Genomic DNA, 24,078 nt, shown 5'->3' with positions numbered 1-24,078 from the left:
GAGTCAAACCCTTATATTTCTTTTTTCTTTTACGATTCATTTATATTATTAAGAGTTACAATAATAGATCTCTGAAACGGCAACTAAAGAATATTTTACACAGCATCACAACGCGCATTTTCCACTGGCAACTTTCGGTGAAACGTTTTTTTTTTTCTTCTAATAACGACATGACGTAAATAAACAGTAATAAGCCCCCTTTTAGGTCAAACGTTTCATATTATAAGGAAGTGAACTTTAGGTTGTATTTACTCAGGTTGCCGATTGATTTGCTACAAAAGTGATATCTAGTTTGATATTAAGTATTAAATAAGTTTATGTACATGGACTTTTTAAGTATAAAGAAAAGATTTTTACATTTGATATTGATATGCTAATGTATTACATGTACTTAATATGTAGGTAATACTTTTGAACATTCATACCAAATCTGAAACAAATCGATAATATAAACATTGTCCAATTTTAGCTGGAGCTTTATTTATTCTAGTAATGGAAATATCTAAAATATTTTTAAAGACTTGAATGTATTTTATTCTAAATCTTATCACAGGTTGAGTGAAACATGATTGAAGTGATTAAATAATATCTTATATCAAACAATGCCTTGTAATGGCGTTCAATCTGCTTTGGCACTAGTTTTGTGGCGATTCAATTTCATATGCATTACTTTTACATCGTCAAACAGAAAGACAGTAAAGTGCAGTGGAAACAATGGAAATGAAAGAGCGGTTTTAATTCTTATTTGAGCAATATTTATGTGCGTTTATTTTTATTTACAGAAACATTTGTATGAACATATATAGAACTCCGTGAGTTTCTTTTAGTATGTAATGTAATTAAAACTATGTATATACAGATATATAAATTTTCTTGATTAATGCAACAGCAAAATGCATTGTACATACACGTACAATCGTTAGACAGCGGAAGTCATGTAACACCTTACAAAATATTCATTAAAAATAGAGTCATATGACAACATTAAAATGAAGTCATGTGAACAAATATCATTGAAGAAAATACAATAAGCTTTGATCAGTACAGTCTGTACAACACATAATCAATTAGACAGACATAGAAGTATATAGAACACTGTAAACACAGAAGTCATGTGACACTATACACAATCATTAAACAGTTGAAGTCATGTGACATTGTAAAATACAGTCATTATACAGTTGAAGTCATATACCACTATATACACAATCATACGCGATACAAAGGTTGTCCAAACACCATAGTTTTACATTTATTCTAATATCAAAAATCCGTGCACACTTCCGTTAAAACACGGAAATCTGACGTCAAGTCGACGTATTATTTGGCGCGATACAGGCGCCAAGAAAGAGTGCTACTATATTTGATATATTATTTTATATGAAAAAATGTTTAAGAACGGAATGCTGTTACACTAAGTACATACACACTGTTTAGTTAACTACGCGCGTAGGCCGCGTCTAGGCACTCCTAAACTATTCCGTGGGACGTGTTACTTCCCGTTTTTATAACACTGTTTATATTGAATAAAATAGAAAAAAGTGGAAACTCCACGACAAAAATGAAAATGCTGCAGACTCGGGTTGATTGACGTTGACGTCACATTTCAATAAACGTATACATGTATATATTCCCGAGCAATATCGTACAATTTTTGCCTTTTAATGACGTCACTATGGAGATTTATCGACCTGGAAAAACTGGCATCTACCTTGGGAATAGCCCGAGATTGTTTTCATTTTTCTCAGGTCAAAAGAATATATAATGACCACACCTTAAAGGCAACAATTGTTTTATTATTAAATCTATCAACTTGGTGCTTAATAGAGAGCAAATTTATAAAATCCAAACTTTTGCAGCGGCTGTTCGTTTTGCCAGGTCTTTAATTGTTTATGACGTCACACTGATATGACGTTCAAAATGCCATGACATCACTGCTGGAAGTCAATACGTGTCGTCACAAGTTAGTTCAATTTTAATCGTTAGTCATATTTTCTGTGTTGACACCAACAGAAAATTTAGTTTCAATAATAAAAAAGTAACAAGAGAATGTCAAATCGCATACTAAACACTCAACAAACTTAATGTAAAATGGCTGAGTTACAAAGGCTGAAAAATGCTGTTACGGTGAATGAATTTGTCATAATCTGAAGTGATTGAACCGAAAGACATAACCTTTGGAGGAGGTCGAGGTTTATGTTCTGTTTCCATTTCAGCAATATGGTCTTTCGCGATAGGCTTACTCGCTTTGAGTGCAGCGTCAACGGCATCAGGGAGGTCTATAAACACATTTTCACGTGGATATTCATCGTACATGTCTGATTTCTCCATCAAATGAAGCATGTACCTTGAGCAACGTGCCAAATAGACTGAAATATCTAAACATCCTAATTCAAATATGACCAGTTTCAGCATATCTAACCCTGTACAATCAATGAAGTTAACTGAAATGCAGTCAATGACCAATACTTTGAGCTTGAAACAATCTTCCTCTTCTTCATCTGAGCTTGGTCCCTTTTCGTCACCATCCTCTTCTTTAATAGTATCTTTACAGATGCCGCCATGCCCAATCATAGCTTCTCCGACGTCATCATAGCTTTTCAAAGACTTTCCGTCGTGCGTCGACGCGGTTTCTTTTTTCTCTTCCGCATATTTATCTGAATCTTTTTCAATTATTTTATAAATGTTCTTTCTGAACATTTCTGATGTAGCAAAGTACAATGATGATTCCATTCGGACTATTTTAACGCAAGGAATCTCATGTATGGCACCATAATCCTCCGCGTCTAAATATAGATCTTCTGAATCGGATTTTCCAATGACAGAAACCCATCCTCTCTGACTTTGATTAATGACGGAAAGAAGAGAGACAAGTACGCCTAATGCTAGGCCATACGGAATATCCGTGAACACACAACATACTGCAGCGAACAGCCAAGTAGTGAAGTCGTTCTTGTTGACCTTCCACAGCTTGGGAAGGACTGTAACCTGTTTCAAGAGGTCTTTCATTGCAACCATTATCATTGACGCTAATACTGCTTTCGGACATGTTTCGAAAAATTGACCAAAATAAAATATCAGCGCCAGCATTATGCCAAAAGTAGATACAGCATTCATTGTAGATTTTGCTCCCATACTTGAAAGGAGGGAAGACCTAGGTGGCGCTACGCTTGCTGGAATATTTGAAAAGAATGCTGGAATAATGTTACACATTCCGTAGGCGTTTAATTCTATATTTTCACTGATTTCATAGCCGTTTCTCCTAGCAATGATTTTAATTACGGAAATATTGAGGAAGAATGTAACAAGCGCTATTTGAATAGCGTAAACTATTAAAGGTCCTGCTGGTGTAAATGCTGGCAGTTCTGGCGCCGGAATCCCTAATTCAACCTTCCCAAGGGCATGTACACCCAAACTAGGCAGTTTGGCAAAATATGATATGATTGTCGCAACCACAAGCAGTATAAAGTCTATTGGTATCGGCACTTTAAGTTTTAATCGTTCATTTATTCCAATTTTCACAAACAAGAGTATCACAACACAGACTATCGATACGACTAGATCACCAATATTTACAGAAGTTATATGTTTAAACACACTGTAATATAGTTTGACCAGTTTGCCAACACCTTCTAGAGGAGGAAGCTTCAACCCTAAAGCTGTTTTAATCTGACTGCTAAATATATGAACAGCAACGCCGGTCGTGAATCCACTCATGAAAGATTGTGAGAGGTAGGTGACAAGAAATCCCATTCTAAATATAGCCATAACGACAAATATGATTCCCGTGTAAAACGTTGCGCCGGCGACAAGAGCTATTCTATATTTCATTACAATTTCATTTTCCTCTGGGTCTGTCTCTGCACCTACTTTATATGTGTCTGACACATTGATTGAATCTGACATGTTCAGTTGGACATCTATAGGACTTTCTGTAGTGCCCGCTACACTTTTCATAGCCACCTGCACGCTTGGCTCAAGAAGCATATCGCCTATGATTATAGAAACAATGGCATTTGTCCCTATTGATGTGTGAGCGGCGGACCCAAAGAAGATATAGATGAGCACAGGAAAGATGGTAGAGACCATCCCAATGCCTGGAGGCAACCCGGCAAGTAAAGCATACGCCAAGCCTTGTGGAAAATGTAACCCGGTAACTGCAAGGCCGGCCACAAGATCGGGAATTAAGTTTTCTCTAAAATTGTAAGAAGCCACGGTGTCAAACACTGGTACTCGATTTCGCAAAGCTTGAAAAGCTAAACGCAAGTAGTTTCTCTTAGCTGGTCTCTGTTGCGCTTTGCGGAATGATTTTGGCACTAGTAGGTATTTTCTGTCGGCGTCTGGAACAGTTGCATAAAATCTTTTCAGTACGTGAGGTTTAGGTCCAGATGTTCTTCGTTTATGAGGTCCCGCGGGGGATGATTGGCCTTGTATCACATGTCTGAAATGTAAGTGTTACCACCATTATAGTACATAATTTTATTTTACTTTGTTCTCTGTCTCCGAGTATTGTGGAATTATTTAGCAAATATAATCATTTGTTCAGGGCGTTAACACTCCATCTGATTATAATACAGAGTATGCTATAAAACCACAATGTTATTTGGTATATTAACATCCGTGAAGGCTGAAAGACATTTCTAGGCTGAAAAAAAAATTGATTATACCATCTTATAGCTGCGATAATAGGAAATATGCGAACATTTTTTTTTTATCTTAGATTTTACTTTTTAGCAGATTTTTCTTTCCTTTTTTTTTTTGCTTTAGTAAAGATTTTTAAAGGAATGTTAAGATAATGTATTTTGTGAAACACGTCGCATAAATATAAAATTCTTACTGCGACAGTGTTAAGTGTGACAATTTAAAATATTTCAAGTCAAGACGGCTTCTGTAAACCCATAAATAAAACACTTAATTTTGACAAGTAACATTTTTCAATTTAAATGAAAATACTGCACAGATGTTCAAATAAACATAAGGTGGATGACAAATATTATTTGTCTTCTGTTCAGTTCATGCATCGTTAGATAAACGAGAAAGATCAACAATTTTGGATTGTGAACAACAATTAAAGTTAATAAAAGTCATTCAAACTAGTAATAAAATATAAACGATTAAGATTTTCATTTTGTAATTGCCTTTATATATGTCAAAACGATTAAAATCCGACAAAAATATGTTTTAAGCTTTTTAAGTTTTCGAAAATGTTGGGTTTATTTTGTATTGGTTTATCTACGTTTGTTTCGATAAATGTTTTGTGAAGTCCTACCCTGCCCTTTCGTTATTGTGAATTCAAACAGTAAAATCTATAAGAAGATCCTTTGGAAGCATAGAATGCAACCAAGCAAAATAAAATATCAGACATGGTTTGATTGAGTCTGTTTATGAGAGGTAATGGAAAATACAATACCTCACACGCTCCTAGCACCAGCTTAAGCGGAATTCTATTACATACATATTGAATGAACTCCACGGTCTCAAAGGGCCAGAAAATATAACAGCACTGAACCCAAGTACGGGGAGACTCTTGCAATTTACTGAGAAAATGCTTATGACATATGAGCCGCACTATGAGAAAACCAACATAGTGCGTTTGCGACCATCCGCGCAGTCTGGTCAGGATCCATGCTGTTCGCTAACGGTTTCTCTAATTGCAATAGGCTTTGAAAGCGAATAGTATGGATCTTGACCAGACTGCGCGGATGCGCAGGCTGGTCTGGATCCATGCTGGTCGCAAACGCACTATGTTGGTTTTCTCATGGCGCGGCTCATATCAGTTTGATCGGTTTGCAAAACACAAGAAACTAAAGTATGTCCTCTGTCTAATATATTTAAACCACTAAGGGGTCGCATCGCTATCGGCGCATGATACAATATCAATGTTATTGAATAAATAATATTTCATACCACGTGATTCAACGTGACATTCAGCCGCGTGACTAACTCGTGGACACGTTCTACAGAATATACGAGTGTCTAAAAAGAAGTGTCCACACAACTCACTGAATGTAACAACTAACTTTGTTTTTGCTTTTATTATTTCTTTAACTTATTTTTCAAATTTCGAGAACATATTCATCTGTAGGTTTGCCTCTTTAAAATGAAAAAAAAACTATTACAGTCCACCTCTGCATTACTCATATGTACGCAGATGAAAGACATTTCAATGGATTTTTGTTGTTTTGTATAACCTGTTGGCAGTCGAACAGTTGTAAAGGTTAGCATTTTTTGTCCGAGCAGTTTCAACTTTTAACCAAGATATGTCTTTTTCATCTTCATAATGACATGAAATGTTTTTGATGTGCATTTACCCGAATAATCAATCAGATATGCACATAAAGCAAATAACGTTACTGTAAGATTGGTCCTGTCTAATCATGAAATGAGCCGCGCCATGAGAAAACCAACATAGTGCGTTTGCGACCAGCATGTATCCAGACCAGCTTGCGCATCCACGCAGTCTGGTCAGGACCCATGATATTCGCTTTCAAAGCCTATTGCAATTAGAGAAACCGTTAGCGGATAGCATGGATCCTGACCAGGCTGCGCGGATGCGCAAGATGGTCTGGATCCATGCTGGTCGCAAAAAGCACTATCTTGGTTTTCTCACGGTGCAGCTCAAATAATGTCGGTATATCATAATTAATTGTTTCCTTTAACAATGACAGAATGGTTTACTAGACATGAAATAATGTGTTAAGACTTTTTAATTAAATCTAATAAGTAATGGGGAAAACTGACTTTTCTGTGGGAAAATAATTTACTATGTGAAGGAAAAAATCGATCCAAATAAAAGAAATGAATATGGTCTTTAAATGAGAAAAATATGTAAAAAGTAAGGGTCAGCTAAATCGAATATACACAGCAACAGTAATGGGCAAATCTTTAACGTATGTGTGCGTGCGTGCGTGCGCGTGTGCGTGTGTTATTAGGCAAGTTAATTAAGACGTTTGAATAATGCAAAACTAATTTTAATAATTCAAATAACACATGGAACATTAAGACTATTTGTTGACAGAATACATAGTCCATTTTTAAGGTAGAAATGTTTTCGTCTAAAGTCATAATTTCAAGTGCACATGGAACGATTTCCATTTGTAAAAATCTATTGTACTTAAAACTATTTTTCGTAATAAGATACTGTTATCATTACGTTGTAGCATGCTATATTGAACTGACCTAAATTTTGAAATTGTAAGCGTTTTACGTGACCTAGAGTAAATGTTTTAAAGAATGAAAGATCTGATAAGACTTCGTGCTCGGTCGTTAAATTTTTACTTGTACAATAATTTATTTAAAGGTGCTCGCATCAAGATTTGTTTGTAATTTAAAAAAATTAGAACGTACCTTCATGTTTCAGTAATCTTAAATAATAACTGCTTCACTTATTACTAGGCTATAATTTTACTAAATCTTGCACGCAGTCTGTAGAAAATAATCTGAGCCGCTCCATGAGAAAACCAACATAGTGCGTTTGCGATCAGCATGGATCCAGACCAGCCTGGGCATCCATGCTGTTCGCTTTCGAAGCCTATTGCAATTAGGGAAACCGTTAGCGTACAGCATGGTTCCTGACCAAACTGCGCGGATGCGCAGGCTGGTCTGGGTCCATGCTGGTCGCAAACGCACTATGTTGGTTTTCTCATGGAGCGGCTCAATTCTGTATTAGTAAGTTGCGTAAACTCTTTTATATAGTTTTCCCACGAATAATACTGACTTTTAAAATTAAATAGGCGTTGCTATCTGTATTTAAGATACGTTCCTACTTATGAAATAAGATAATCTTTTAATGATCATTTCTTTTGTCAAATAATAAGAAAGGCCTTGTACTCAAACATTCAGAGAACATCCGGTTCTATGGACCTATAGGTGAATGTGAATATATACATTTATAAATATAAATGCTCTCTGTATATAAAATGAAATAAACCATTCTGAATACGGAAAATCTGTATAATATCAAAAAGCACCATAAGTTTAAAACATGTAAATTTTCTTCTTCATTAAAAATACAACAATACTACTAAATAAATGTGATTTTTTTTTTACAAAATAAGTATATGTTGAGGAATGCCCCTTTAAAACTGAAGAATTGCAAGATAATCTATATAAAGTTGTATACATGTATAACTTATCGTTAAATATGATAAGCAAGTAATGTGCCACCGCAACACAGAAACCTCTTAAATAACATGTTTTATTGTGCAGACATTATACATATTTCGTGTAATGTGATATGTTTCCAGCTTGCCTACGTAGAAATAGATTTTTCTGATATAAGAAAATTGCATGACTGGCAGATGTTAGTTTACAAAGCATCAGCCTTTACGTAAATTTATAAAACTTTCATTTGAAGAATATAGCATATATAATCGATTTTATAAATATGTCTAGTGAGGTTACTAGGAAATTTGACCTGATTGCATTTTAGTTAAATAGATAGATCTTTTATTCCTCCATAATAAGAGAAGCATAATATAATACAAACATTCTCACCAAGATACACGCAAGATATAATATTATAGACACATTTATGGTGAATCTAACATATCTTACATATTATTAGCTCATAACTTTGTATAGTTTGTATATATTCAAAACAGAAAACTGTGGTACGCTTTCCTAGCATTAAAACTATTTACTATGGATAGTGTTGACCATACCTTATTTCAAAATTTGCAGATTGTAGCCATGTTTTATTGAAAGAATATAAAGTCATCGCAATAGTTATAAAATACTTACGGAGCTGAGTTTCTGTGTACAAGAATATCTCTTGACTGCCGACGGTATATTTCCCTAGTAACCGACATCCGACGGTTGTCACGTGAAGCCGACGCCGACATGGTTACAGTACTATACTTCCAAAATACTTTCTTAAATATATGCTAAACGAAAAAAAATGTTAACAAAATAAGACTTTAAATGTCCATTTTCAGAAACATGCGCACACCGTAACATCAGTTCATCTCATGATTCGTTAACCATGTATCATAAACTCCGTTTAGACGACCGTTTTCTCGTTTAAATAGTCCTCCAGCTACGTAAGCATTTTGTAGTAAAATTTGACATTATGAATATTCAACACGTACATTGTCACTATTTTAATCATTGTGAAAGTCCTGCAGTTTATTTACTTGTTTACATTGTCAAATGTATAAATGAACTTCTTCTTCCCTGTCCGCTTTTAAAGAGTGTAGCTACATTTTAAGTGCTTAAATGTAAATTTGTAAATTATCTCTGTGTTAATCTATAGAGAGCATCAAGTCGTTTTCATTTCATTTTATTTTCAAAGATACACAGGATTCGATTACTTCACTAATTTCCCGCGTGAAATGGCGTTTTATATAATATTTTTTTTTCAGAAGAAATTTTGATTTAAACGTGGATTAAATTCTTCCCTGTATGTTTGACGCGGTTGAAAAAGCATAAAAATTTAACCAATTTTAACGCATAATAGTAAATTGCATTTCTATCGATATATCTGTCGTTTTAAAACCACTTTTCATTGTATCAGTATGTGCGTATATTGGATTGTCTATATTTATATTACGTATTACATGTCACTGACTTCTACATTCAGTAATGTCAATAAATGGCATAGTCTCCGTTCAGGTATAAGGTTACTAAAAATTCGATTTTCTTCCGTAACAACATACATAGTTGATACCGCTGCGGTGTCAAGCAGGAGTATCACTTACCTGTAGAGGTCCTGGAAATAAATATAGTACAATATTAATTGTCTTTATTCTTCTTCACAAAAAATGGCCAATAAGAGGGACTGTAACATCAATGATACGATATCCAATGAATGATTCACAAGTGGACATACTGTTTTAAAATAACCGATAGGACATCGATCGAAATTATTTTGTTGATAACGTTTAAGTTTGAAGTCCTGGACGCTTAGTTTGGAAGGTAGGACACGAAATAAACACAACTCGAGTTTGTTTTGGCCTAGCTGATCAACAATTAATTCAACCGCTCGGTAAATGACTGTCCGATCATATCGATGGTGGCTCGTTTTTATCGTGCTGTCGTGATGTCATTCTGACACAGTAAATATACCTTTATTGTGTTGGCACCCCCGCCAGCAAGCACGAGGACGCGATAAATGTTTGGCGACGGCACGACAACATTTTTTCTGTCGTGTGGACGCCCTATTTTACCATCTCCTCGTGGTAAAAGGGGCGGCAAGCAACAACACGAGTACACGATAAAATAGTGTTTTGTCGTGTTGTGCGGCGACGTGGGCTAGAAGATATTTAATGATACATTTAAAAATATCTCCTAGCCGCAGACGTTATAAAGTATTTTCAGAAAGTGTAGCTGATGTTTATTTATAACAATTTATTCCAATTAGCCTAAGCGTATATACAACACATAAAGATGCTGCGATATGTTTCATCTTGAATCAATCAGTTGAATTTTGAATCATTCATTGAACGTTTTAAGTTACTTATCAACTACAGGTCAGCAGAACGAAAACCATGACAATGAGTACGAAACTGCTAAATTAAAAAAAAAAAAAAAACACAAAAAAAACAGCGATGTTTTTTTTTTTTTAACCAAATACATGAATGTGAACAGTTAAACAATTTTCTATCCAATAATCATGCTTCCGATGATATACTAGACAATTTATTGTCTGGTACAGACAGTAACTGTCTTATAACGCGCACATTGAACATAAAGCTATGCGTTAATAAATGCACGGACACTGGAAAAAAAGTAATGTAATCCTTATGACCTTGTAGAGTTAGTATGTAATATACAACAATGCATAACATGAACTCATAACGATGTCATAGATATAAGACGTGAATATTACTGCCAACATTAAAAGGCTAAAAAAAAGATATAGTATTATTCTCCATTTTTACAAGGATTAAATTAGCGTGTTTTAAACTTCTCCTATGCAGGGATTCCCAACTGGCCTGAAGAAAACTTCACCCTGTAAACACCTGTTTAATTTAGTAAGGCCTGATGTATATTATGATTGTTAAGAGAGCTATTTTAAGTACTGCAATTTAGTTCACTTCAGTGCAACAAACTGGTGTGCAGATAAAGTGTGTATTATAAATCGTTCTTTAAATGTCACTTATATGCCTCCGATCTGACTTTTCAAAGAATAAATGTAGAAATTGTAACGTACCAGTCGGAAATTACATCTGCGAACTAACATTTTATATCATACCAGATTTATATTACGTTTAAAGGTGATCCACATAACTGCATTAACCCAACTCATAACCCCAACCCTAATCACTGACCATTACTTTAGTAAGGACAAACAAACCACTTTTGAAATTGTAAACAAATTTATACATTTCATCTTAATAAAATATCTAAACAATCTCTTGATAAAAAAGGACGCGTATTCTGGGTAAATAGTGTAAAAACTCTCGGGTCACATCTGAGAAAATAGCTATAGTAATTTACTTGGTATCTGTTTTTGAATACTAAAACATTAAATTCTTTGAAAAATAATCTTATATAAGATACTTTCTTATTTTCACTTTCTTCTACACATTGAAATCTACAGGTTATACTTCTTGCACAGCGCCATATTTTTCTAATAATCGAAGGCAGCAGAATTCTACTTTAAGGCTGAGTAGATCTTGAGCATCTGGAAAACATTAGAATTAATGCCACAGCCTTGACTTCATTTCATAAATTGCTGGTAACAGGTTGTTACTTGTATGTTAATTTGTTTATATTCACTGTATTAGTTACATTGCAACGACGTTTATCGTACTACTGTAAATTAAAGATTAAGAGCTTTGCGACCGTCTGGCTTTGTTGCAATTGTCACATGTCTATATGTCATATTAGAATCACCAGACCTGTTCGATCATAAGTTTTCTCAGCACGAATATTGCAAATAGTTAAGTGTACTGTTTGTGAGCAATGGCCAATTTCATTTGCAGTTCACTTATTTTTCTCAAGTAAAAATGCATAACAACATAAGAAAAACACATATATGATTACAATAAATGCGGTCATTGTGTAGTATTCAGATTTTAGAAAATGTCTTCTGCATAGTAGAAAATGTTAGAATTTAAATAATGTACTACGTATTTTTATATAATCATAATAAATTACATGTTACGAATATATTAGAAGCACCAGACCTGTTTGTGATCACAACTTGCATAGCTAAGTACGTACATTTAAAACTATTAAGAAAACAGCAGTTTAGCAATGCCCATTATGTCCAGATTCGAATTCATGTTCTGCCACAAGGTTCATGGTTAACAGTTAATTCAAATGGACTTTCTGCCTTCTACAAACGATCACAATTGTTTTGCCATATGTCTCTTACCGTTCGTTCGATGCTTTAAGTATTATCAATTTTAAATGTCTGCAGCAGGTTTGTCATGATATTGTGGTTATTAGAATGGCTGATAACTGGTTTTAGGTTATTATTTTCGCTGATTGCATTATCTGATCATCAGCAGATATAGGTAAAATAAACAAAATAAGCGCAATACCTTTACAAAACAATCTATACGTTAAAATTTCAAACATTGCTTTCACAGAACAAGTTGTTTTTGGTCTTGTAAGTTTTCCGTCAGCTTTTGAAGGCCCTAGGAGCCCCCTCCAGGCATTGTTATAGACATGAACGAGCACCTGGGTAGAACCACCGACCTTCCGTAAGCCATTACGTGAAGAATTCTATGCCGCAAGTGAGGTTCAAATTCACATCGGTAAGGAGCAAGTAATTCGAAGTTGTCGGCCTTATCCACTCGGCAAAGGAGGCCCTTTTTGGACTAGATAATATTTGCGTTTTTGTTATTTTGCGACAATAACTTAATGTGACAGAGGTATTAAATAGCTCAATGGTATCTTTATGATCAGAATTAAGATGGCGAATCAGTTGTTTTTAAGAATGAGGACTATAAACATTATTAGTAAATTTGAAAAATAATATATGGTATACTTGGTTTGTTTATACAGAGGACATTCAACCTTATAAATATGTATGTCATATAGTATGCGATGTGCTTTTAAACATTAATTTATGAGTCTGTCTTAAATTTGTGTCTATTTGTTTAGTTGGGTTTAAGCTTCAGTCACTCTTGGTATCAGTTTAGTCAGGGCAAACACAAGACAGCTTCCTCACACGGAAAATAAGGAATTTAGTTTAAAAGAAGGAAGTATTAAAATTGAATATAAAATTAATCTTGAAACTACTGAAAAAAAAGCAGGTCTCAATGACTTAATCATTTAATAACCGCCCATCGTGGGCAAGAACCTAAAAAATCATCATACACTAAAAGCAACAAAACAAAACAGGTGTTATTAAATAGCGTTGCTGGTGGAATGCGGTAACGCTAGGTGTCTAATAGAAAACGGCTTACGGACAGACACAATCTCAGTTTTGAGAAAAACTCTCCACACGATGAGATTTTCGAAGAAATAAACATTCTAATTAAACATTTTAAAACTTCGAGAAGAGTTGTTGGACTTGGCACAGGTCATTCGCCTTTCCATGGATCTTAACGATAATTTCTATAATTGTGAAGTTGCAATGACTTAAAAGCGTCTTGGATTACACCATCTGTGATTGCCAGATTGCCAGATGTATTTACACAAAACTGCGGGCCTTCTAGAAGGTCTTTGTCGGTACGCTTCAGTACAAAATATTTGAAAATACACTGGGGTAAAACCTTTAAAAGAAAATTTAAAGAAAAACACTTTAAAGATATACAAAATAATGGGAAACTAAAAGCTAAAATATCTGTGTTTGTTTGGTCTACAAAGCATACGATCGATGTAATACAACATTCACTGAAAATGAATTTAAATCGAATTAATTTTTCAAACGTTCTATGCAGCATTTGTAAATCCATAATAAAAAATCTAAATCTGTTATCTTTTTAGCGCACCCTTGAACAACTTATAACAAAATGGTACCTGTCTTCAGCAATCTTGTCAAAACATTGTGTGATGGTAACTTTACATCTGTCTTGATAAACCGTAATTTAAAATTTCAAGAAATAGTTTATGGTACTGAGAAACAAGAAGGTGTATGTCGTTGAAACACACTGAGAATTGATTACAAAATGAAAACAATGGAAATCTAGGAATAACTTTAAATTTTGAGCTAGTTTAGTTTCTTTGAACTTTATATACAGGCGAATAATCTAACACGTTTCAATAACTGCAATAATGTAGAAGGGGAAATTGCCTACGATTCAAAGACGTTAACCCATATAGAATTATCTCTCTTACCATTTTTTTTTCGCTGATTGATGTTGCAGTCTATCAAATAAAACATAAAACAATAAAAAATAATCATAACTCATAAGACATTCACCTGTTCAGCTGGTTACTTTTCGTATTTTCGATCCAATTGAATCCGTGAAATTACCCTCTTACATTGTATTTTGTTTTGTACTCAAACAAGGGAAAGACATTGGTTTATAAATAAATTGTTTTATCAAAGCAATATAATGCATATTAGTTGCATTTTAGTGGATGAAGAGGCAACGAAAAGTGTGTGTTTTTATCAAAATTATTCCAATGTGAACTTGCATATACTTCTAATTTTGTATATGATCATATTATTACTCGTGTATGAAAGTTTGTAAGGCAAGTAGAGGATATTTCCTCATCTTTATATGCATATAACGGGTAATAAATAAGGTTAGGGCCTGAAGCTAGAAAAACAGAATTACATTTACATAAGAAAGTGATATTGAGGACATATCAAATATTTCACCTAAGATGCCTGTGATATTTATGTACAGTAAATATAGATGTATATCTGTGACACTTCATATCATTATTGAATCGTATGCTGTTAAATATAACCACAACAAAATAATCGTTTAGAAATGAAATCAACATTCTCACAGTCTCGAAGCTTTGAGTATGAAATATGAAACAGATATTAAACAATATCACTGTACATGTATTGGCTGTTTAAATACCTTCAGCATTATCTACCAGTGGTCAATTTATTGCAGACTTCTCAGACATGATGGAAGGAAAACTTTTACGGGATACTCTACCCTTATGTTAATGGGGGGCTTGAATTTATATTTCCACAACGCCAATGCAATATCAGATTTTAAGAATACTCGCTGTGCTATACTCGCATCGCTGGAAACAGTAACAGAGGTAATCAATGACACAAAAGTAATGAAATGCGAGCCATGTCTATTGCGTTGTCAAAATGACTCCGAATGTGAAAATAGAAAATAGTATCAGTAAAACAGTGACCTTTTGGAATTTGAAAGAGACTGACGAATCTAAAATCGCTTATGATATGAGGGAAAATTTAGTTTACTGTGAAGATGTAAATGTTTTGTAAACCTGTTTGTCATAATTAATAGGTTCTAGTTTGACATGTTCCTCTTATTGAGAAACAAAACTTTACAGAGCACCGAAACCTTGGTTTATTGAAAACATACTGTGTTTCGAAAAGAAGCATATTAATTTGAGGCATTTAAATCAGTATGTACAAATACCAGTATGATTTAAATCAGTACGTACAAATACCAGTATGAAATCTATCTTGAGAAAAGGATGACCCTCATTAGTACTAAAGCCGATTAAAAAAAACACTCTACCATCGGGTGTCTAAATTTACTTGAACCAAATCTGATATTCCTATGCTAGTTAGAGAAAATAAAAAAAAAAAAACATTTGCAAAAAAACTTTGCAAATCTGTTATTGAATAAAATCGCCAAAATAAGACATTCACTCCATTAATGTCTGTGACAAAACATTCAGCTGGATTGACTTCTACTTAAGACCAGACAGCTGTCGGCTAGATAAATCAAATTTACAATCATATATTATGATAGCAAAGTCAATATGAAATTATATTAATATTACATGCTTTCCAGTCTTAACTTTACGAATATTAGAAACTTTACTTTCAATAATAGTCAGGTCGTACTTAATTTCGTTTAGTTTCAAGAGAACTTGCAAACGCAGAAGTCCGCATATTTGCTGGAAGTCTCACGTAAAATCTAAAAGGTGATATATTTTATACACAGGAACGCTAAATTATTGTTCTGATTTTTATGATAAAGACGCAGCAAGATCTGTAACATGCGTCGAATAGCTGTGTATTATCCTAAAATGTTATCGATATTAACACCTACCCAGGGTTCTTTATTGATAGTTCAGCAAAAATGATCATGTAATTATTTCTACCTTGACAAGTGAAATGGTACATATTTTTATCCGTGATCCGTAGATCAGAGTCGGGCAGTTTAAAGATATATGCTTGTTGGTGATTAACTCAACCTGCAATAACCGTTAAATTTTGTAAAATGCACGCTGTGGATTTTGCATGAATGAGATCAAAGTACACGTGATTGAAACGGTCATGCTTCAAACAGCACAACAAAATAAACCACCGTATTAGATAATTAGATAGAATCTGATGAATAATAATATAGTTTTATAGTTTTAAATTAGGGTAGATAGGCCGGTAATTCTTTGTTTTTTTTTTTGTTTTTTTTTTTATTAAGTGGGACTTTTCGGAAAATATGTTTGTGTAAAAAAATGAATACAATTAAGGGGGTATGCCTTAAGAGCATCTAACATCACTGATCATGTTTAAAGCATAAAAAGTGTTTAAAAGTTAAAAAAAAACTTATCCAAGACCATAAAAACATTTAGGGTTGGGCCAAAAATTTAGGGTAGGTCGGGATACCTGAAACAAACAATTTTTTTCTACGCCTTAGAAATATGTGTATCATTAATTTTGTTCTGTCAAACAATATCGAAGGTCAAGGTCGTCTGTGCGGCGCGCACTTATTTCATCAGACCGGAGCGATAAAAAATTTGACTTCTCGATTTACAAGCCGATTCCTGCAGAGATTTTCGCCATGGTTCATCCTTTCCACCCCCCACATGTCGACGTTCCATAAATCCACCGATCCTGAAAGCTTCAGACACTTCTAAAGCTTCAAGTCTCCGTCAGCTGATCGAGTCCTTTCAGTCCTTTGATTTTGGTCGCCATTCACCGCGAAACTTCTACTTCCGGTGTAAACATTTCTCGATAATTACAAGTTTTCAACACTTTTCCAACAAATTTTGACATCGTTTTTCACCAAGATGATCATACGTGCGTAGGTGATTGTCACGTTAAACACATTTTTCACCATCCTGGCCCTATTTTACTTCGGCCTACTGCTTCTGCCCTTTGAAAATCATCATGTCACATGGAAAATCACCATACAGATTCTCATATCCAGCGACTGCCATCCGAACTCGGGGCTACCTAATTATAAATTTCCATGTAGAATCTGCGAAAAGCCCTGTAGATCCAACCAACGTGCTGTTGCCTGTGACAATGAAAAGTTTGACAGTTGGTATCACGCCAAGTGCATGGGGATGAACACAGCAGTTTACAGAGGTCTGACACCTAATACTAGCTGGATCTGCTTCTACTGTGGCGTTCCAAATTTCTCCTCCACGCTGTTCAACGCACTTTCATCAGACTCGCTGAACTCTTCCATTGCCACAGAGAACACCCACAGCGTTCTCTCCGACACGCCTCACACCCCCGACAGCAGCAACGTTACGTCCAGCTCCAGCTCTGCGAACCATTCTATAGGGTCACCACAATACACTTCGTCACCCATCCATCGCAGACCACCACCCAACAAGGAAACGGGAGCTTCAAGTCTGCGGGTCCTTGTTATTAACTTCCAGAGCATGACGGCGAAACGTACATCTTTCGGGCTTCTAACAGAAGAAGCAGACCCTGACATCATTATAGGCAGTGAAACCTGGCTGTACCCTGCGGTATCTGACCAAGAAGTACTTCCAGCAGGCTATCGCTTCATTGCAAGAAGGGACAGAACACAAGACCGGCATGGCGGGGTCATCATTGCTGCCAAGGACTCCATCACCGGCACCTCCCTGAAGCTTGACACTCATGCTTAAATTACTGCCGCCTCCATCGTTTGTCGAGGCAAAGAGCCGCTCATCATAGCCTCAATCTACCGCCCACCGAGTAGTAACCAGGCCTACATGGAGGAAGTATGCACCCAGGTACGCCATCTCCTTCTCGCTTACCCAACAGCAACCATATGGCTGGCAGACGATATGAATCTGCCTGATGTCGACTGGGACTCCTATCCCATCCTGGGGAACAACAACACCAACATGGTAAACAAACTTTTCATTGACACTGTTCTAGACACCAGCTCAGAACAAATCGTTAACTTCTCTACAAGAGGCAACAACACCCTTGATCTGTTTATCACAAACCGCCCATCACTTGTGAGCCGTTGTAAACCAGTACGAGGGGTCAGCGACCACGACGCTGTTTTCATTCAAGCACAAACATCAGCATCTCGTGTCAAACCACCACCAAGAAAGATACTCGTATGGAAAAATGCGGACTCTACAAACATCCAGTCAGCTGTCAGTGATTTCAGCATTGACTTCATCGCTAGATATGACCACAAGGCCGACGTCAACACCCTGTGGACGACTTTTAGGAACTTTGTTGAGGATACCATCACAGCCCACGTACCATCTAAGATGACCTCCTCACGCTTCAACCAGCCTTGGATCACGAGGAAAGCCAAGCGTCTCTCCAGAAGGAAAAAGCGGGCATTTCACAGGGCCAGAGCCTCCGGGAAAGAAGTTGACATGGACCGCTACAAACAACTAGCCAAGGACACCAAATATGAATCCAGACGTGCCTATAATTCTTACATCAGGGACCTCGTCTCAACTGACAGAAATCCCAAGAAGCTGTATTCCCTGGTAAAGGGGAAGAGATGTGATAAGAGCGGCATATCTCCCCTAAAATCAAACGGTGTCACCCACAGCGACCCCACCACCAAAGCGAAAATCCTCAATGACCAGTTCAGCGGTGTGTTCTACAGGGAGGACACATCTCACATCCCGTCACTTGGAACCAGCCCGCATCCCAGCATGCACAACCTTAGCATTGGAATCGAGGGTGTACGGAAGCTCCTTGTTGACCTTGATGTGCACAAGGCTACTGGTCCAGACAATATTCCATCAAAGTTCCTCAAAGACTACGCAGAAGAACTGGCACCTTCTCTTGCTCTCATCTTCTCTGCATCTGTTGAACAAGGTTAAGTACCAAACGACTGGCGGCATGCAAATGTCACGCCCATTTTCAAGAAGGGAGATCACAGTGATCCTGCCAACTATCGGCCCATATCGCTCACCTCTGTCTGCAGTAAACTTGTTGAGCACATAATCCATAGCCAGATCATGGCCCACCTCGACAAGCACAATATACTGTCGGACCAGCAGCACGGATTCAGGAAGAGACAATCCACAGAGAGCCAGTTGATCCTCACTTTACACGACCTCGCAGAGGTCTTACTTGATTTTAGTAAGGCCTTCGACAAGGTTCCCCACGAGCGACTTGCCAGCAAACATGAGTTCTACGGCATTAGAGGAAATCTGTTGCAGTGGATAAGAAATTTCCTGGCCAGCAGATCACAGAAAGTCTTGGTAGAAGGAAAGTCATCTGACTCAGCACCAGTTACATCTGGAGTGCCACAGGGGTCAGTCATCGGTCCCCTACTTTTCCTGTTGTATATCAATGACCTCCCCCAGAAAGTGACATCAACGTCCCGTCTCTTTGCTGACGATAGTCTCTTGTATAGGAAGATCTGCTTCATCGAGGATGCCAAAGCCTTACAAGACGACCTAGACATGCTCCAACAATGGGAACGGGACTGGATGATGTCATTTAATCCGTCGGAGTGTGAGGTTGTTCGCTTCACCAGGAAGACATATCCTACCAAGGCGGCCTATTTCATCCATGGCAGCGAACTCCAAGTCGTCAAGGAAGGCAAGTACCTAGGCGTGTATCTTGATGAGAAACTCTCAATGAACACACATGTCGCAACCACTGCTAGAAAGGCGAACAACAGCCTCGCCTTCCTCAGGAGAAACTTGACGAGTTGCCCACAGGAAGTCAAGGCCCAGTGTTACCAGACCCTCGTCAGGCCTATCCTTGAGTATGCCAGCACTGCATGGGATCCGCATACTCAGACCAACATCGACCGACTTGAGGCTGTCCAGCGACGTGCAGCACGCTTCGTAAAGGGTGACTTCCGCACTACCAGCAGCACAAGTCAGATGACTGCAGAAATCGGTTTGCAACCCCTTCCCAATCGTCGCTCCAACGCCAAGCTGGTCATGACGTACAGAATCGTCCACTGCCTCGTCGATATCACACCACCAGTGAGGTTTTACAATCCTACCTCGATCAACACCCGTGGCCACTCCATGACATTCTATCTTCCGTTTTGTGGCAAAGATGCCCTGTACAACTCCTTCTTCATCTCCGCCTCCAGACTATGGAACCAGCTCCCAGAAGAAGCCATCATGTTTGACAGCGTCGAGGCCTTCAAGAGGAGCCTGGTGACATGGTCCCACTAGTTCAGCACGTCGTTTTTTATCTGCTTTTAACTCTGCACTGTAAATGTTTGAGCGCCGCACACAACATCTTGTACATACACCACTGTACGACGTTGCCCCAGAGTGGGACCTGTACACAAATGGAAGGAGAAGAAGGAATAATATATTGTCCTAGTTTTAAGATTTTGTTCGCCTGATTTGTTATGGTTTAAGTTACACCGACATATTTTAGGTCCTATTGAGACTTTTCAACTTAAGTGGTGTACAAAGACTTATTCAGTCATTTATTTCAGGCAGTACCTACCCCTGAGTAGAACCAACGACCTTCCGTAAGCCGGCTGGATAGCTTCCTCGTATGAAAAAGTTTTACAACAAAGTGGTGTTTCGAGCCTAAAGAGATGATAAGAAAGTGATTCGAGACCAACGGTCTACCACTCAGCTATAAATGCCCACACAATTCCTCTCCCTAAGTTCAACTATCAAAGGTTTCCGGTTCAAGACATTGACTTATTTCAATAAAGTCTGTAAGAATATCCTTTGGAAGCACAGAGCGCAACCAAACAAAATAGTAGCAGGCTTGTTTTGATTCTGTCTGTTTATGACAGATTATGAAGTGTTCAACCCCTAGCAACGGCTTATTTCAAATTACTAAAATGTACATCTACAACTCTAAATGCATATATTCATATACTAATCGAAATTTATAATGACCCCTCGATATTTTTGGAAATATCTTTCATAGTTATGAAATTTCTTACACATTTAAAACAATATGTTCTTAATAGGACAAAATCGAATAAAGCTAAGATCTCGTATTAATATATTTTACGACCTATACTTAATTTTATAAAGTCATAAAGTACACATAAATGTCTAATATTTACAAACGAGCGATTTTTATGAGGCAGCAAAATCATGACAAAATAAAATAACATCTTTATTCTGTCATTATCTTAGAAGCAAATTCAAAGTGAAAATTCAAAATCTACACATATGTTCCTTTTTAATAATATTTTTTCATTGAACGAAATGTCTTTTTTGAATTGGAGACAGATCGTAAACTGAAGGAATTGGTATCTTTACACTATCTGATTTTGTTGAAATGCTCGGCGTATTTGTCTAAATGTGTACAGAATTCCATAAATGTAATTTTGGTGTTATGAAAGATACCGTCAAAATATCAAGGGGGTGTTAAAATTTTCAATAAGTGTACGACAATTTAGTGTACCCGCAGTTAATTGCTGGGATATGAAACCTTGTTATTAGCTGTGTAACAGAAAAAAGTTATATCTGAATAGAATTCAGCGTCTTTCGGTTGTAAAGTCTTTATCAAACATATATATTAACAAATCAGTCCAACTGGTCTCTTTATGTTTAGAATCGGGTTGTGTCTACTTAACAACAACTGTTTTCAAATACTTGAAAGTTTGTTTTCAGATTCATTTCATTCCAGGTTACACATACATTCGTCTTCTTCATCTAAGCTTGGTCCCCTTTCATTATCATCTTCTTCTTTATCCATATCTTTATTGATATTGTCGTTCCCAATTATAGCCTCTCCAACGTCAACATAACTTTTCAAAGATTTCGCGTCATGCATCGACACCATGTCCTTCTCTCCAGCATATTCATCTGAATCAACCCATGAATCAGAGTTTGAGGACGAGCGAATTCCTCTGGTACAAGCCCCAGATCTTCAAAATGAGTCGGGGCCTTTTCCCACTAAGTTATAATGATACATTTGCCATGGCGGGTGTGGCAGACTCTTACTTACGTGCTTCCAATGAGAAAATATTCATGGTTTGTTATTCTGAATAATTGTATTCGGTAGAGATGTCTTTTTAAATAAAAGATGTTGATATTGCGTACCAAAACTCAAATTAAAGACATACGCAAGGTTCTTTCTGATGTGTGAAGAAAATCATTAGGTTGAAACGGAACGATATCATTTTAGAAACAACTGAATACTTTTTGTGTTGTTTTTTTTTTTCATACGTGGTATCACCTCAAATAAATTTTACAAATTGTGAAATCAGATTTTGGTGCTTCATTGAAATGAGACACACATTTCCGCACTTTAAAAATTGAATTTTTTAGTGTTTTTAAACTTGACGAAAACTTCTAGCCTAGCTGTACAGTTTAAAGGGACAAGTATGCATTTTTGTAGAAAGATGTGTTTTTTAATAATTCAAGTGTCTGAAGCTACGTTTAGCTAACCGTTTAAATAATCCGCCAGCTACTTATACATTATGTGGTCAGATTTGACAGTATGTGTAGTCAAAAGTAACATCATCAGGTTTTTAATTTTTGTTTTATCAAATCTATAATGGCCTATTTCTTCATTTTGAACCTTATGACGCCAATAAAATTTCACCACTACTTTTTAAGTGTTTAAATATATGTGTCTCGAGAGTGTTTTGTTGCAATTTGAAAATAGCCATTTTCCACTTTTACCAATATTTAAATCATTATCCTCAATTATTGCATGTTATGTGTAATACATTTCACTTTTTCTGAAACTTATACTAAAGAACAAACGTGTAGGTAAGGCCATCTTCGAAGAATGCAATTGCCCACACGGAAATAGGAAACTTATAAACAAACTGTTCACATGCACACAGCGATTGAATATGCGTACGAGTAAATACAATAATAATACATGAACAAGGAACTTTACCAGTCACCGCCTTGGAACGGGCAGCGACAAAACCACAATATGATAAGTGGTGAATGTAATCCCAGAGGAATGTAATAAATCAATACTGACTACATGTACGGGAAGACCGCAGCCCCTACACGGCACAAGCACTACAAGTGTAAGTCACATTCAAAGAACGGCAACCACTTTAGTTGCCATAACGTTATTTACAGAATTTTTATAATCACTTAATTTATTAGTGTAGTCTGATGGTGCAAAATGCACTCACTTGCAATGTTCCATTATTATAAGAGCTAATTTGACAAAACTGACAGACCAAAAGAAATTTCAGCGTCTAAATTCCTTACATAAGCTTAAAAGGTATTGTGTTATCTTAAATATGTATCTTCAGAAAAAAAGATACATTATCTGACGGAGACCTAAAATGATTGCAACACTTGCACTTTAGCGCTTCCTATAAATATAGTAGTTTAAAAATGTCTTAAAAGGGGTACCTTTATCTTTAGATGAATATGTTTGGAGGCTACTACACTCACATACCCGCTTTGCCCCTCACCCCAACTTGCTGCGCATGCGCTTTGTAAAATTCCGGGGACCACTAAAGCGCACTCTACCCAAATGATTTCCTTTAATGTTGCAAACGACCATAAGAATGACCACCAATGACTGTTCCTTATGTATAAATTTGCATGACTTATCATATGTGTCGAAAACATAACAGCATTGTTATCTTAACCATATATCCCGCAAACAAAAATTCGAGAAAACAATGAAAATATAAAATATTTTAAGTTAATGTTTGTTCAAACGATATCAAAGGAAAAAGGTGTACGTAACTGTAGTTTGTCCGTAATAAACAAGTGCAAAATCGGGGGTCCACTTTTCTACTCGAAATAAGTAGTTTTTAATTCGTTTACAATAGATCACAGAAGAAATATTGATGAACGTCCTTCTTATCAAAGTTTTAATGTATTCAAATATATTCATAATGTCGACAATTAAAATAATACTGAAAATGGGCGTTAAGTGTTTTA

At 36.3% G+C, this 24,078-nt stretch overlaps 2 protein-coding genes across 2 annotated transcripts; one reads left to right on the top strand and one right to left on the bottom strand.

Annotated features, from left to right (window-relative positions):
• Nucleotides 1-1,061: 1,061 nt before the first annotated feature.
• LOC123564823 (sulfate anion transporter 1-like) lies at nucleotides 1,062-9,303 on the bottom strand. Its single transcript, XM_045358670.2, has 2 exons — nucleotides 8,743-9,303; nucleotides 1,062-4,441 (listed from the first exon to the last, which is right to left on the bottom strand). The coding sequence occupies exons 1-2, from the start codon at nucleotides 8,841-8,843 to the stop codon at nucleotides 2,101-2,103; spliced, it is 2,442 nt and encodes an 813-aa protein (XP_045214605.2). The 5' UTR covers nucleotides 8,844-9,303; the 3' UTR covers nucleotides 1,062-2,100.
• An 8,697-nt stretch (nucleotides 9,304-18,000) lies between these two features.
• On the top strand, nucleotides 18,001-19,086 carry LOC123525785 (uncharacterized). Its single transcript, XM_045304931.2, has one exon. It carries the CDS (start codon nucleotides 18,001-18,003, stop codon nucleotides 19,084-19,086), a length of 1,086 nt encoding a protein of 361 aa, XP_045160866.2.
• Nucleotides 19,087-24,078: the final 4,992 nt, after the last annotated feature.

This window comes from Mercenaria mercenaria, chromosome 2 (assembly GCF_021730395.1).
Source record: "Mercenaria mercenaria strain notata chromosome 2, MADL_Memer_1, whole genome shotgun sequence".
Taxonomy (NCBI): Eukaryota; Metazoa; Mollusca; class Bivalvia; order Venerida; family Veneridae; genus Mercenaria; species Mercenaria mercenaria.
Note: the sequence above shows the minus strand (reverse complement) of the source record. Positions and strands in the feature narration are given on the sequence as shown.

Coding starts and splice junctions, on each gene's coding strand:
- LOC123525785 (XM_045304931.2), top strand. CDS start 18,001: ATGGAGGAAGTATGCACCCAGGTACGCCATCTCCTTCTCGCTTACCCA.
- LOC123564823 (XM_045358670.2), bottom strand. CDS start 8,843: ATGTCGGCGTCGGCTTCACGTGACAACCGTCGGATGTCGGTTACTAGG. Junction 4,442..8,742: donor GTACACAGAAACTCAGCTCC/GTAAGTATTTTA, acceptor CTTACATTTCAG/ACATGTGATACAAGGCCAAT.